At 42.4% G+C, this 17700-nt stretch overlaps 1 protein-coding gene across 1 annotated transcript in view; it reads right to left on the bottom strand.

Annotated features, from left to right (window-relative positions):
• The window catches only part of LOC124721999 (histidine decarboxylase), a 394491-nt gene that overhangs the window by 143199 nt on the left and 233592 nt on the right, over nucleotides 1-17700 (bottom strand). The window contains exon 6 of the mRNA XM_047247175.1: nucleotides 5776-5910. Within this exon, the coding sequence (XP_047103131.1) occupies nucleotides 5776-5910 (135 nt within the window). The remainder of the gene's footprint in view (nucleotides 1-5775; nucleotides 5911-17700) is intronic.

Genomic DNA, 17700 nt, shown 5'->3' with positions numbered 1-17700 from the left:
CGTAATTATTTTGTCAATAAAGCTTTCGAAAATAGTCATGTTTTGTATATTTCATTCAAATGGATAAATCTGAACAGAATGGTCTTGTATTCTTTGTTTTCGGTGGTTAATTTCCTACTGAAATTCAGTCGAAGTTGACGACAACTTAGCAGTAGTATACTCCATAATTACGAAATGAGCAGCTGTGTTCCATGCGGACGTATTTTCCATGGCAATGAACCAGATGAGCAATGCCCCAAAATTATTAAAACAGCGCAAAGCATAGAAAAAGTGCACACACAGCACGGTGTTGGACGATCGGCGAATAAAGATGTGCGACATAGGTGATATTATAAAAAGTTTACGATACATTTTGAAGGAATAATTAACTATTAAAATGTTTTCCGCAATGAACTAATCAAAAGCTTTGCATTTACGTCTATACTCCGCAAGTCACCTTGCTGTTTGTGGCGGAGGGTACTTCGTCTACTATTGCTACTTGCCCCCTTTCCTGTTCCAGTCGCGAATAGTTCACGGGAGGAACGATTGCTGGTAAGCAACCATGTGGGCTCGAATCTCCCTAATTTTATATTCATGGTCTTTCCGTGAGATGTACGTACGAGGACGCAGTATATTTGTTGACTCTTCTAGGAACGTACGCTCTCGGAGCTTCAACGGTAAACCACACGGTGATGTAGAACGCCTCTCTTGCAGCGTTTGCCACTGGAACTGTTTTATTATCTCTATGACGCTTTCGTACTTATTAAATAAACCGGTAGCAAAACCTGCTGCTCTTCTTTGGATCTTCTCTATTTCATCTATGAGTCCTATCTGATGCGGATCACATACTGACGACCATTATTCAAGTATTGATCGAACGATGGTTTTGTAAGCTACTTACTATGGACTACATTTCCCGAGGATTCTGCCAATGAATCTCAGTCTGGCATCTGCTTCACTCGCGATTAATTTTGTGTGGTCGTTCGCCTTCACATTGCTCTGTGCCCATACTCCTAGATATTTTATGGAGTATCTGCTTCCAGTGATTGTTCTGCAATTGTTTAATCATCCAGTAAAGGACATTTCTGTCTAGGTATTCACAGCACGTTACATTTGTCTACGATGAGTGCTAATTTCCATTCGCTGAAGCAAGTGTCGATCCTCCGAGGGTCTTCCTGCACATCTCTACAATTTTCTAGAGTTGCTTCTTCTCTGTATACAAACCATCATCCGCGAAAAGCCTCACGGATCTTCCTGCGTTATCTGCTAAGTCATTTATATACAGGCTGATTCAGTTGTCCCTACGTATGAGTTTTATGCAGTCCACAATGCATTCAAAAACCAAACGCAAGATTTTCATATTCTTTCGCTCGCTACACGCAAACTATTAGTACGACAGGAAAAATGAACAGGTTATTTTTGTATGTGTTGTATTGTAGTTAAATTTTGTACTGGGATAAGTTTTCGCTGGAAGCCACGGTTTTCGAGTTATTCAAGAAAAATGCATTTTAAGGTCATTTTTGTACATTTTTCTTGAATAATTTGAAAGCGACGCGCTTTAGCGAAAACGTATCTCAGTACAAAATTTAACTACATTCAGTTTCCTCCAAAAAGGCCCGGTTCATTTTTTCCGAAGAACTAGAGTTGCGCTCTACTAAAACTACAGTTCGGTAGTTTTGGTACAGTACATGGCTCTGAGCACTATGGGACTTAACATCTGAGGTCATCAGTCACCTAGAACTTAGATCTATTTAAAAACCTAACTAACCTAAGGACATCACACACATCCATGCCCGAGGCAGGATTCGAACCTGCGACCGTAGCGGTCGCGCGGTTCTAGACTGAAGCGCCTAGAACCGCTCGGCCACTGCTGCTGGCGGTACAGTACATAAATAACATAGTAAATGGTAGGATTACCGGTAGTGTTGGTACCATTGATGGGAAAAGAAACATAAATGAATGTGTGACAGAGGAACCGGCAGCCGAAAACGTCTCTTCGCGTTTTGTTTGTGTCTTTATTTTGCGCGTAATTAGAACCATGTATCATTCAGTGCTTGTGCGTTGTGTACTTATTATATTTACAAAATTGCATTTTATAAGTAGAAAAAATTAGCTACAGGCATAACTTCTGCGCGTTTATGTAATCGAAACAAATACTTTTGATGCAAGTGCAGCTTACATGTACAAACACAGCAAAATCTACATAATTATTGTTGTTATTTAGTACTGAACAGAATGTTCTTCATCATGATCAAAGGCGAGAAATTCCTGTTATAAATGATAAGTGCAATAACAGAAACATATTTATGTAAGCTCTACAACATACTGTTTGATATGCTTTTGTTTTGAATTTTTTTTTATTTAATTTTTTTGAGGGATCTGTGTTTCCTAGATCTGAATTTTTATGTTATTACTTCAACATACCTCTGTTTCACATTGTAAATCAACAACATTTGAATCAAACCTGAACTAAACAACAACAGTTTCAGTTTTGCTATAAATGCTGTTCATTTTTAAGTAACAGACAAGAGGATAACTATGTAGAAAGAAAATGTTCCGTAAGTCATATACATATATATATATATATATATATATATATATATACAGGGTGGTCAGAAAATGTCTGAAATGCTTGTCGTGATGTTGTAGGGCAGATTTTACTGAGACATAAATGTTAAGAAAAAAAATCGATACGTTGCTCCGTTTCCGAGTTATTTAGCATAGAATTTAGGCGATCGGGGCGTCGCGTGCTCACATTCAAGCGGCCTGCCAGGGGTGGTGTTGCCCAACGAATGCTTTGACTCGTTAGCTGAAACTTGAAATTTCGCGTGCGACGATCTGATTGGCTAACTTTAATGCTAAATAACTCGGAAACGGTTAGTTAGGTTTAAGTAGTTCTAAGTTCTAGGGGACTGATGACCTCAGCAGTCCCATAGTGCTCAGAGCCCTCTATACAAGTCTTCTGGACAAGCAGGATCAAAAGGCATATGAGAGGATGTCAAGATTTAAAAGAAGTGAACTCACTGTATATTGCGCAGTTTACCCTGCCACAGGAGTCCATTGGCAATGAGGAAACGTAGGAATATGAAGTATGAACTGTTATCACATCCAACCTATACGTCAGACTTGACATTCTCTGACTTCCCTGTATTTCTACATCTAAAAAAGACGAAAAAGGGTGAAGCCGGGAAACTTTTCGAGTTCAGTGGAAGGGTTATGGCAGACGTAGATGGGTATTACGCAGGCTTTCCAGAGTAGCACATGTGATATGGAAACTACTTACTGGAAAATGTTGGGCAATAAAGGTTAACATTAAAGGGAACTACGAATTCACCGGAAAAAAATTGGTCACCCCACTGCCCACACACAGATGAATTATTAAGACTGTGCAGATGGCCAAGCGACTGAGTAACGTGCTCCAGGAGGAGGAGGAGATTAGTGTTTAACGTCCCATCGACAACGAGGTCATTAGAGACGGAGCACAAGCTCGGGTTAGGGAAGGATAGCGAAGGAAATCGGCCGTGCCCTTGCAAAGGAACCATCCCGGCATTTGCCTGAAGTGATATAGGGAAATCACGGAAAACCTAAATCAGGATGGCCGGACGCGGGATTGAACCGTCGTCCTTCCGAATGCGAGTCTAGTGTGCTAACCACTGAACGTGCTCCAGCGCGTGCGCAGTGCCTCTAGGTGAGCATAAAGCAATGGCTATCTGTGAGACGTTTATGTTTCAAGTGGGCATTGTACGTAAACGTGGGTAAATGTAAGGACGTGACAGAGAGACAAAAAGGGGCAATCGTAGTTGGTCGTGATCATGCCCATACGGTGTGTGAAGTTGCTGGATTTGTTGATGTTTCACGGTGGACTTTTCCACGTATCTACAAGCGGTGGTGTAACACACGTGGCGATGAAACACAATATCAGAATTGTGGTGAGAAAAATATCGTGACTGAGACTGACCAAAGACGGTTTCACCCCTTGTGCATCAAAATCGATCCAAACCGGATAGGAACTGCTGCAGGCAATGAATGAAGGTCCATCACAACCCGTTAGCAAGAGAGCATTCCGACGAAAACTGCATGCAATGAACATTGGAATCGTTCACCTCGCAAGAGACCATTGCGAACACAGACATTTAAAGACGATAACAGCAAAGTTCATCGGGGAGGAAGAATATGGTTTCTGAACACTCCCTCACATTTCTAGCCTGCAAAATCACCAGACTTGAACCCCACAGAAACTCTGTAGGACATGTAAAATGTAAACTTTCACGGCCGGAATTCTCATGTTGTTGTTGTTGTTGTTGTCTTCAGTCCTGAGACTGGTTTGATGCAGCTCTCCATGCTACTCTACCCTGTGCAAGCTTCTTCATCTCCTAGTACTTACTACAACCTACATCCTTCTGAATCTGTTTAGTGTATTCATCTCTTGGTCGCCCTCTACGATTTTTACCCTCCACGCTGCCCTCCACTGCTAAATTTCTGATCCCTTGATGCCTCAGAACATGTCCTACCAACCGGTCCCTTCTTCTTGTCAAGTTGTGCCACAAACTCCTCTTCCCCCCAATCCTATTCAATACCTCCTCATTAGTTATGTGATATACCCATCTAATCTTCAGCATTCTTCTGCAGCACCACATTTCGAAAGCTTTTATTCTCTTCTTGTCCAAACTATTTATCGTCCATGTTTCACTTCCATACATGGCTACACTCCATACAAATACTTTCAGAAACGACTTCCTGACACTTAAATCTATACTCGATGTTAGTTCCCACTATATCTAGCTTTAACCTAGCCATTTCCCTTTTTAAATTTTCTTCTCCTGATAACGACGTCCTCTTGAGTAGTCCCCGCCCGCAGATCCGAAAGGGGGACTTTTTTACCTCCGGAATATTTTACCCAAGAGGACGCCATAATCATTTGTCATAATTAATAAAATATTCCGGGCTATTATGCAGTGGTCGAAGGGATTTCACTTTTAAACCCTACGGCCGGCCGAAGTGGCCGCGCGGTTCTGGCGCTGCAGTCTGGAACCGCGAGACCGCTACGGTCGCAGGTTCGAATCCTGCCTCGGGCATGGATGTGTGTGATGTCATTAGGTTAGTTAGGTTTAACTAGTTCTAAGTTCTAGGGGACTAATGACCTCAGCAGTTGAGTCCCATAGTGCTCAGAGCCATTTGAACCATTTTTTTTAAACCCTATGTTCTATCCCCATCTGCGGAAACATTTTCAAGGAGGGTCGTAACTTTGTTGAATGTACGATTCACAAACTGACTCGCTATTGAGTAGAAAGTACTGAGTAGCGAGCCAGGGTGCGAATCGGACATTCGAGAAAGCTACGATGCCCCTTGAAAATATCCTCCGGAGATGGGGACGAAACGACGGGTTTTAAAGTGAAATCCCTTCGACCACAGCGTAATAGCCCAGAATATTTTATTAATCACCTGTAGGACATGTTGGAACAGCAGGCAAAACGCCGACACTAGCATCCCCGCAATCTGGTGGAATTGCGGGATCAAATCCTCGGTGAGTGGCTTAACCGAGATACGATGTACCTGCACAACCTTGCGGACTCACTTTGGACCGAATCCAGGCGGTTATCAAGTCCAGGGGCGGAATTTCACGGTGTTACATGATATTTTTAATGATTTCTCTAGGGGTTATTAATTTTTTGTTCCGTGAGCTTAACTGAATCGTTCACTACAAGCCTGAGAACTTATCATCTTGCTCTCTACCTTAGTCTAGATCAAAGAAAATGGTGAGTAACCGAGCCTCTAAGAAAAGGGCGAGGAGGTTACCTGGTCGGAGCAGTAGGCGACGAGGCGGGCGTTGACCTCTGCGTCCTCCAGGTCTGGGCAGCGGCGCTGCGCCCTTTGGATGGCTTCGGTGCGACCCGCCAGCAGGCTCACCAGCGTCGCCTCACTCGCCGTCGTCTGCGCACATAATATATACTCTCGTATATCTAACTGGCATCAAGCCTAGCGTCCACTGAGTACATCAACTCGTTAACAGTCAAGATGTATGTACGAGGTTTGTCAGGAAAATACGTACAAAAGCTGAATAATGTCTTTATGTTACAAGTTGCAGTCACCGCCAGGTGGGACTGCTGCTGTAATCAATCCCATCAACGCTCAGTTAGAGTCAGAGCACTCTGCGTGAAGGTGGGAGTGTGCGGCAGCTTGTTGACAGTTACCCTTTTTCACCTGCCGTCGGCATGGAGCTCTCTCTGATTGAGGAACAGCGCGTCAACATCAAGTTTCTTGCAAAGCTAGGCAAGAATGGCCGTGAGATTTTTGAGCGTTTGAAACAGGTTTACGGAGACAATTCTCTGAAGGAACCAACTGTGAACAAGTGATTAAAAAGGTTCCGGGATGGCCGAGAAGAAGTGAACGATGACCCTCGCCCAGGACGCCCGTCGACATCGAGTTCCGATGCAAATGTTGAACGAATTCAGGCTTGTGTTCTTAAAGACCGTAGATTGACAGTCAGAATGATTGCTGACGAGAAAACAATCGTTTACGAAATCCTGACACAAAAACTTGAAATGAAGAAATTGTGTGCGAAAATCGTACCGAAGTTCTTGACGCCAGAACAGAAAGCAAAGAGGGTTGAGTGCTGTGAGGATTGGTTGGAAGCAGAGGAACGAGGGGACTTTCTCAACCGAGTCATCACTGGAGACGAGTCCTGGTTTTACGAATTCGATGTGGAGCTCAAATCTCAAGGCAAGGAATGGAAACTAGCAGGAGAACCGAGAACAAAAAAGTCGCGAAAATCAAGGTCCAATGTGAAGACAATGGCGATTGTTTTCTTTGATTCTAGGGGCATTGTTCACAAGGAATTTGTCCCTCCCGGCCAGAGAGTGAACGGAAATTTTTACGTTGAGGTTATGACACGTCTCAGATCTCGTGTGGTCCGAGTTCGACCGGAGTTGGCAAAAGGGGGCAGGTGGATCCTTCATCACGACAATGCGCCCGCTCACACGTCGCTCGTTGTGCGCGAGTTTTTGGGCCGAAGCTCAATCACCGTGACAGACCACCCGTCTCATTCACCGGATTTAGCCCCGTGTGACTTCTTCATGTTCCCGAAATGCAAAATGGTGCTTCGGGGGCGGCACTTGGAAGATGTGGAAGCCATCAAGGCGGAAACGACACGGCAACTGAACAACATCACAACTGAAGACTTTCAGAAATGTTATCAACAGTGGAAACAGCGTTGGCAGAAGTGTATCGCGTCTCAGGGCGAGTACTTTGAAGGAGACCATATTGTAATACCTGAATAATTGTAAAATAAAGTTATTATTCAACTTTTATACGTATTTTCCGGACAAACCTCGTATTTCTTGGCCTGAAGGTCCTGAGGGGAAGGTGCAGCCTCCCCTGTGTAGAGGCTCATGCAAGTGATGAGTATGGAGTTTGTGTCGTTTTTATCTTACTTTTACTACATTTGTCGTTGTTGTTGTCATTATTGTTGTTCATGATGATGATGACGACGACGATGACGACGATGATAGAGGGGGTGAAACAGAGTGCCTGCTCCTCACTGAAGTGAACAAAGTCATGGGATTACGATATGCACATATACAGATGGCGGTAGTATCGCGTACACAAGGTAGAAAAGGACAGTGCATTTGCAGAACTGTCATTTTTACTCGCGTGATTCATGTGAAGAAGTTACCGAGGTGATTATAACAGAACGACAAGAATTAACAGAATTTGAACGCGGAATGGGAGGTGGAGCTGGACGCATAGGACATTCCATTTCGGAAATCGTTAGGCAGTTCAATATTCCGAGATCCAGTGTCAATAGTATGCCGAGAAGACCAAATTTCAGGCATTACCTCTCATCATGGACAAGGCAATGGCCGATGGTCTTCACTTAACGACCGAGCGCAGCGGAGTTTGCATAGCGTTGTCAGAACTAACGGACGAGAGACACTGTGCGAAATACCTTCAGAAATCAATGTGGAACTTACGACGAACGTGTTCTTTAGGACAATGCTGTGAAGTTTGACGTTAATGGGATATGGCAGCGGACGACCGACGCGAGTGCCTTTGCTAGCAGCAGCGCCTCTCCTGGGGTGGTGGCCATATCAGTTGGACCTTGGACGAGTGGAAAACCGTGGCCTGGTCATGTGAGTCCACATTTGAGTTGGTAATAGCACATGGTAGGATTCGAATGTGGCCAAAACCCCACGAAGTCACGGATCCGAGTTATCAACGAGGCACTCTGCAAACTGGTGGCGGCTCCATAATGATGGGGGCTTTGTTTACATGTGATGGACTGGGTCCTTTAGACCAACTGGGCCGATCATTGACTGGAAGTGGTTATGTTCTGCTACTTGGAGACCATTTGCAGCGATTTATGGACTTGATGTTAGCCGGCCCCTGTGGCTGGGCGGTTCAAGGCGCTTCAGTCCGGAACCACGCGGCTGCTACGGTCAGATGTTCGAATCCTGCCTCGGGGATGGACGTGCGTGATGTCCTTAGGTTAGTTAGGTTTAAGTAGTTCTAAGTCTATTGGACTGATGACCTCAGATATTAAGTACCACAGTGCTTAGGGCCATTTGAACAATTTTGAACTTGATGTTCCCAAATAACGATAGAATTTTTATTGATGACAATGCGCCATGTCACTGGGCCACCATTAGTCAGGATTAGTTTGAACAACATTATGCACAATTATATGGAATGTTTGGCCACTCAGATCGCCTGACGTGAATCTTATCGAACATTTATGGAATATTATTGAGAGGTCAGTTTGTGCACAAAATCCTGCACTGTAAATATTTTCACAACTTGGTCCAATATTTCTGCTGTGGACTTCCAACGACTTGTTAAACCCATGTCGCGACGAGTTGCTGCATTTCACCAGGCAAAAGGAAGTCCGATACTTTTGTCACCTGTGATGATGATGTTCAGATGTGTGTGAAATCTTATGGGACTTAACTGCTAAAGTCATCAGTCCCTAAGCTTACACACTACTGAACCTAAATTATCCTAAGGACAAATACACACACCCATGCCCGAGGGAGGATTTGAACCTGCGCCGGGACCAGCCGCGCAGTCATTGACTGCAGCACCTAGACCGCTCTGCTAATCACGCGCGGCTGTCACTTGGGCCACCGAATTAACTTTCCTAACCCATGGACAGATCACCCTGCACAGTATCATACGCCCTCAATTCATAACCTGCTCTAGAGTGGTTTGGAATTTAATCCATGACGTTGTCATAAAGTCTGGTATTGAAGCTCTTTCAGCCACAACCTCTCTTCCCTTGACAACCAAATACTGAAAATGAAAATTTGTTTCGACTCCAAGATTCGAAACGGTTATCTCCGAGTTCAATGCCAACAGAGAAACGTGTGTTAGCGACTTAACCTACATCTTCCTGGTAACTTTTTTAATTTCAGGAGGGCCTATCGCAACAGTACTGCCAATTTAGGCCATCTCACGAGAGAGGTGGAAGTACAAAATGAGTTTAATATTTTGGTCCTGCTACGTAGAATGTGTGAGATACACTACTGGCCATTAAAATTGCTACACCACGAAGATGACATGCTACAGACGGTTTTCAGAGCATTCACACAAGGCTGGCGCCGGTGGTGACACCTACAACGTGCTGACATGACGAAAGTTTCCAACCGATTTCTCATATACACAAACAGCAGTTGACCGGCGTTGCCTGGTGAAACGTTGTTGTCATGCCTCGTGTAAGGAGGAGAAATGCGTACCATCAGGTTTCCGACTTTGATCAAGGTCGGATTGTAGCATATCGCGATTGCGGCTTATCGTATCGCGACGTTGCTGATCTCGTTGGTCGAGATCCAATGACTGTTAGCAGAATATGGAATCGGTGGGTTCAGGAGGGTAATACGGAACGCCGTGCTGGATCCCAACGGCCTCGTATCACTAGCAGTCGAGATGACAGGCATCTTATCCGCATGGCTGTAACGGATCGTGCAGCCACGTCTCGATCCCTGAGTCAACAGATGGGGACGTTTGCAAGACAAGAACCATATGCATGAACAGTTCGACGACGTTTGCAGCAGCACGGACTATCAGTTCGGAGACCATGGCTGCGGTTACCACTGACGCTGCATCACAGACAGGAGCGCCTGCCATTGTGTACTGGGTGCACGAATTTCAAAACGTCATTTTTTAGGACGAATCTAGGTTCTGTTTACAGCGTCATGATGGTCGCATTCCTGTTTGACGACCTCTTGTTCGCATTGACGGCACTTTGAACAGTGGACGTTACATTTCAGATGTGTTACGACCCGTGGCTCTACCCTTCATTCGATCCCTGCGAAACCCTACATTTCAGCAGGATAATGCGCGACCGCATGTTGCAGGTCCTGTACGGACCTTTCTGGATACAGAAAATGTTCGACTGCTGCCCTCGCCAGCACTTTCTCCAGATCTTTCACCAATTGAAAACGTCTGGTCAATGGTGGCCGAGCAACTGGCTCGTCACAATACGCCAGTCACTACTCTTGATGAAATGTGGTATCGTGTTGAAGCTGCGTGGGCAGCTGTACCTGTACACGCCATCCAAGCTCTGTTTGACTCAATGCCTAGGCGTATCAAGGCCGTTATTACGGCCAGAGGTGGTTGTTCCGGGTAGTGATTTCTCAGCATCTATGCACCCAAATTGCGTGAAAATGTAATGACTTGTCAGTTCTAGTATAATATATTTGTCCAATGAATACCCGTTTATCATCTGCATTTCTTCTTGGTGTAGCAATTTTAATGGCCAGTAGTGTATTAAGCTGATAAGAACAGATACTGGACTGAGTTACCCATAAGTGCCTCTGGGGTTTCTGGATATGACTGCGTCAAAACCAAAAGGCATGCGAAAAGCTGCACAAGTGCGAGAAGGACTCTCATTTTGAGGGTTCAGTACAAACTTAAAAATGTATGTAGATAGTCAATCTATAGGTCTTGATGAGTGAGTTTGCGAGTATCAAAATCTGTGTCATAAATGGTCGAATCTTTTGAATGCATTCACTTACAAGCTTAAATTATATTTGACATAAATTTCGTCTTGATACCTCTACCCTTTCCTGAGCAAAAGGGGTCTTAACAAAAGGATAGACAAACGGACAACGAAGTGATCCTATAAGCATATGGTATTCACCGACTGAGGTACGGAACCATCTACATTCTACAGTCTCCTTGCGTTGGCAAGACGTGCCCCAGGCTTTAGTTGTAACAGAGTAGATTGTACACGCGAGGTTGTCGGTGGAGATGTGCAGATCCATCAGCCTGGCGGTTTTTCTTATTTCCGCTCACTTGACATCTTCAGAGGTGTCCCTTCCTGTAGTATAAACCCTGGTCGTCGTCTTGTGCAGATGTAGTGCAGTAAAGACCACGCAGTTTGTCCTTTTTTTAAGGGATGCCATTTAATTATGCCTGTGGTTCTTCACATCACATTCACTGTACACTTAATAGGTCGCACTCCATTCTGGAATTGTAGGCAGATTGCACTTAAAGTACTTCCAATAGTAATTACTTCCGACACACTTTACGTGAACGCACGACTGATCAGTCCGTGTATATGCAGTTACGAACATTTGAATGGTATTTTTAACAATTGATGAGAATCACCGTCGACCCGCCCGTTCGCGGTGGCCCTCGCTACCGGACTGTCCGTACCAGTACGACCCTCAGGACTGCCGCTAACAGCACGAACTCAGGTCTGCTCAAACAAGGGAACTTCCACGTCACTCGTTTCAGCCAATCCCAGCCATGGAAATTTCGTTTTACTATATATATTGTGGCCCAGCTAAGCCAGACGGAAGTTTCTGACGCGGGTGACGTCGTGACGCCAGACTAAGTCACCCAGGTGCCGCGCTGGAACCTCCACGTAATACGTGGTATAGGAAAATCTTAAAAAGTCCCAGATATATGTTATCTAATATAAATGTTACACATTCACCACCTTAATTGTTTGTTCAAAATTGGTAAGTCTCAGGGACAGTGAAAAATTTGAAAAAAAAAAACGAGACTGGAGGCTGAAACTCCCTTGCTTATTTGTTTTCTCCCGCGTTTATCTGTAGTGACCTACACAGTGATGCTAATTTGTTAATAATAGTGCGTATGTACTACTTAGATCATACTTAATTTTGTTACTTGAATTTCTGGTAAATTTCTTGCACTGTTTCTCCTCTAACCGTGTGCTGTCTGTTTAGTGACTAACATTCGAATTTTAATTGTGAAATTCATTGCACAGAATTGCATATTTATAATTCAGTGCGTTGCTTTCTCTCTTCACGTTTATCAGTACTAGGCGTATTGCCTTTTGTAACCACTCATTAATCATACTTTAACATATCTTTCAACACTTTGCCATCTTTACACATCACTGAACAGTATTGACGGAAGGCTGTTGTTGTTTATTTGCCTTCGAGGAATCTTGCTTTAGACATTTCCCTCGATCGTAGTTTCGTAGTGGTAAGGCAGCTTTCCTCTGTCTTCTGCTTTCCCTCTCATCGTATATCCATTAGATAAGTACATGAAAAAGACATTTTTTATTAATTAGTAACACGTAATTGCACTCTAATTCTATGAGAGAAATACATAATCATTAATTTTTCAAATCGAGACACCATTACTATTATTAATAGTCTCCTCGAACGACATTGCTTTGGGTGCCATTAACCTTCATGTCATTAACCTTCGTGTTTCTCCGACCTGTAGGCTAAGTGCTCTTGTGACCCATATATTTTCTGTACGTCTGGCCGGTGTAGGCAGGGCTTGCGACCCCCGCTGTGATCCACTTAACGGAAGGTCATTGGGCCGTTCGCCCTCTAAAGGCCATTAGTTTGCCTCGCTCCCTTCGGGCTGTCCAACCTGCAATTGTTTTTCTCCTTATCAATTTACATTTACATGTTTACGTACAATATTAATCTTTCTTTCACTGCACTGCCACACCATGCATACCGCACATTATTATTTATCTTATTAGGATATGAATAAATGGAATGATGACTCGCTGAATATTTGTAAATTATACAATGGTTATTATGAGGGAATGGAGAATGACAGGTCATGCTATAACGAAAGGACAACCGAGAAACAAACGATAAGGCAAATTGTATCGATCTGATATCTGATGACGATATGTGGATGCAGTTTATGAGAAACTGTGATATATGCAAGCGTTCTGCCATAGGTCTGAAAGAATTCGTTTTTTGCACTGTCAACAGTGATAATCTGGTATTCAGCGTCTGACATGTCGTTATTATGGCGTTCACATAGTCTTTTCATATGTTTTTTTTATACATAAGTCGGTACTTGCTGACTGTGTCCACCTCGCTTATTACCACAAAGGTGACAGTTGTAATATAATGTTGGCTAGGCTTATCTGTTACTTACTTTTGTTTCATGCTATCGCATTTTCATGTATTTATTCCTCTTGTTGTTGCTCTGCCTCGTGATGATTAGGATTTCTCCTGATATCTTCCAGTGTACCTGATTTAACAAGTATGATATTACGTTCCTACCTCAATACTACCAGCTCACTTTTCGCTCATTTTATAAGACAAAAATTCTTCGACTGCTAAACACTTATTACTGAAGGCAGCACCTTACCTGGTTACTGACCCAACGAATTCGTTTTAAAGTGAAGTGGCCCAGTATTGGTTCCCTACAATATTTATTCTCCTCTACCTTAATAATCTGGGGCACATGATCGGTTACCTACAGTATATCGTACTTAATGTCATGAGTTGTCTGCTCCCGCTGTTTTCTTGTGAGAACCTATCTTTCTTGATTTATTAACGCAAAAAAAGGTTTGGTATCTCGTAATTTTATCCACTTACCCATTAATTTATAACTTATAATCATTATGACTATCGTGTTTAGTTCTCTGTATGCTCAAGCAAATTTTGGAGTATATTGTGTCTGCACATCCTAATACTGACTTCGTAGTTGCTGTGTTATCGACAGTATGTAAGATATTTTGTATGTTCTCGTGACAACTCCTGTCCAAACACGTGACTTTAGCATTACACATCTCTGCACTTATTACTGTATGTTTTACCTCGTTTCATGATATGTTTACGTTTTTTATTTCCTCAACTTATAAAAATTTTACCTCCTTGTTGGTAGATATAGTTAATGAAAGTTTCTCCTTTCACGGTGGTCGACAGTGGCTTTGTCTCCAAAAACGAGTTTTGCGTACCATTCATCCTCACTCCTCATAGGTCAATAGTTGACCCTTAATTACTAAACCCTCCTTGCAGTTGGGTATAAAATAGGACATTTTTTACTTAATTTGGCATGTAACATACCAGTGGAGATCTAATAATTAAAATTAACTAATACATAACCTATAAATTATGACCTCCTTTGAACATATTTGGAACAGTGCAATTTACCATGGTTTAGAAGCAATGAAGTTGTCCCCCCTTTAGTGTTCTTGGGCTAAAGAGTATTCTTAGCATATTTATGGTTAGCAAGAGAGTGGATAACAGCGCAGAAATATAAAAGAAGGAGACAGCACTGTTGTAGCTTGAGAATCTGTAACCACCGATTACACACCCACAAAAGAGCTGTAAGTACTCGAAGGTTTTTCGTACCGACTTATCTGACATTAACATATAAAGGTGGTGGAGATCTAATAATTGAAATTAACTAATACATAACCTATAAATTATGAACTCCTTTGAACAAATTTGGAACAGTACAATTTACCATGGTTTAGAAGCAATGAAGTTTTCCCCACTTTAGTGTTCTTGGGCTAAAGAGTATTCTTATCATATTTATGGTTAGCAAGAGAGTGGATAACAGCGCAGAAATATAAAAGAAGGAAACAGCACTGTTGTAGCCTGAGGATCTGTAACCACCGATTGCACACCCACGAAAGACCTGTAAGTACTCGAAGGTTTTTCGTGCCGACCTATCCGACATTAACATATAAAGGTGGTAGTCATCACATTTTTCTAATATGCACAGTTCCTCATAAACTGCATCCACATATCGTCATCAGATATCAGATCGATATAATTTGGCTTCTCGTTTGTTTCTCGGTTGTCCTTTCATTTTAGCCTGACGTGTCATTCTCCCTTCCTTCATAATAATCATTGTATAATTTACCAATATTCAGTTACTCATCATTCCATTGGAATTTGTCTCGTTTACTACAACATATTACTCGTGTTCTCTGTCTGTTCAGCATACTCTGTTTATTCATCCCTGTTACCTGTATTCCCGATGTCTATGTTCTCTTCACATTCATGATGGAGTTTGTTTTCATGTGCCTTAACCACTTTTGTTTTTAGTTTTACTGTGCTCGTTAAATTCAGAAATTCTACTTTGTGTAATCCCTTAGACATTACCGCACATGATTGCATCCTATCCGAAATGGATATGGTATCCGTGTATTGCATCGATTTATTTTCCCACGATGTGTGACGTGCGAAAAATAACGCTGGAGTTGCGTAAATTTACGATATCTGTATGTTATTCCAAATGCACATGACACTCCGTTTTTCAGTACACCCTGCACAGCTGCCTAACGTAATTGGCGAAAATAGCTATTAAGTCTACATCTTCAACCGATCTATAGTCTGTTTTACTACGAAACTCTCTCAGAACGAATGAAAGTTCGCTTGCAGTCTCATTACATTTGATTTTAAGCATCTCTCTGCGAACTTTCAGTTCAAATGGAGCTTTGTGAACCTCGTTTTCCATTTGATTTTTAGTTGACTGAACCTCAGCCACTCCAACTAAATTAACATCACTAAGTTCGAAAACAATCGCTTGGAGCTCAATTGCTTCCACTATTGCTTCATTACTACGAGGGTTGTCCAAAAAGTAAGTTCCGATCGGTAGCGAAATGGACGCCACAGTGAAAACCCGATGAAGCTTTGCATAGATGTGTTGGGTACTGTCTCTAGTATGACTGTCGATCGCATCAAGACGCTCTTTTTAGTTGTGAGCGCACTGTGAGCGTGTAAAGGTGCCTAGAACAACGATGTCTCCCGCAAAGTATGAGGGTCCACTGAGAGGCTTCGCCTTAATGAATGCAGCCCACCTAACACAACTGTCACGCACTTCCTTCTTCATGGCAATTCTCAGCCGCACTCTGCAGGGGCAGTGAAAACGCTCCTGCAGCCTTTTCGATGGGAAGTGTTCGATCACCCATAACACAGCCCTAATTGGCTCGTCCTTATTACCATCTCTCTTCACATGAAACGCTGGATACGAAGACAACACTTGTGTGCAGACTACGCGCTATAGACCAACGTAGAGAATTATCGGAAAGCACAGGCAGCTGCCTTCTATGACGATGGTGTTAGAAATTTAGTATAACTCTCCGACAAACGTCTAAGACGGAGTGCGAACTATGTACAGAAGTAGCTGGAAAGTGTAGCTAACTCTTGCAAATAAAATGTTTTTAATTTCCACTGTGGTTTCCATTTAGCGACCGATCCTAACTTACTTTCTGGACAACCCTCGAATTATCTTCAAGACAAATTGAGTTTTCTAAATGGTTTTGATTTCCTTCTGATATCATATTAGGTTCTAAATAAGCCAGTGTATGCAGACCTCCTTCAAATAATTCTCTAGTTTTACCCATTTTTGCTGCGACATTATAAATTACTAAATTTTTGACTTTCTTCGAGCCTCTTAAATCCTTTCGAAGTTTCTAAGGGAATACCATCTTTCATTAATTTAATTTCTTCTTTAATTACTTGTTTATTTTCTGTGTTCGAATATTTTATTGCTTGTTTAGCAGAATTTACGATTTTTTGATTAGCGTGTTGATCTGCTTTTGCTTGATTGTCCATCTTTTGACCCTGCCTGTTCACTTTCTGACTTAACTCCCTAAGAAACCTCATTACATCATCTTTAGTATCAGTAACGTTTACTACCGTACTTTCATTGGATAAGTCGTCATAATTGTTGATAAGTGCAGTATCTGCCGACTCAGTGTGTTGAGTTGCATTTGGTTCACTCAGGCCAGATCCGTGGTTTTCAGGATGTTCCTGACCTACATTCACATGATGAATGACTTACGTGACCTCTGACCTGTTTTGTACATTTAAAAAAATTTGTGATGACGAAGAATTGTCGTGTAATTCTAATACGTTTGACACTTCTGAAACATTCTGCGTTGACTAACTATTGTCATTTAATTCTGACTCGTTTAATTCTAACATTTATTCTTGTAGATCTGACAAAATTTCATCCTCATCTTTTATTCCACTAGCAGAACAACGTACCTCCTTATTCCTCAAGACAATAATTTTTTTTCATTTGATTCTCCTGACGGGACTTCCACTACTGTTGATAATGATCATCAGCGATAAGGCCCGCTACAGTTGTGAATTTTTTTATTTCCTAAAAGGAATGCACAACCCAGTTTTGTGACCCGTATCCCATCTTCATGCGAGTCTGCAAAGTTACAAATAAGTAATGACACCTATCCAAATTTTTAACATAAAAAAATTAAACAGAACTTAAACTAAAATTCTTAAGAACAAACTCCATGTATCTACATGAAATATGAGTCCATAGAAGTCTAAACACAAAGGTTACATTAGGTTAAAATAGGGAATTCCCGGTACATGGCATAAAACAGGAGACCGTCTTAGTTCCTCGGCTTGCCGGAAAGCCTCTCGCAGAGCAGGACCTACACGAAAAGCACGTATCCCAAAACTAAAAGAGCGGAAGCACCGTAAATAAAATCAAAATGCAAACTGCTAGTGTGAGAGC

Source organism: Schistocerca piceifrons, chromosome X (assembly GCF_021461385.2).
Source record: "Schistocerca piceifrons isolate TAMUIC-IGC-003096 chromosome X, iqSchPice1.1, whole genome shotgun sequence".
Lineage (NCBI taxonomy): Eukaryota > Metazoa > Arthropoda > Insecta > Orthoptera > Acrididae > Schistocerca > Schistocerca piceifrons.
This window is presented reverse-complemented; position numbering and strand designations above follow the sequence as displayed.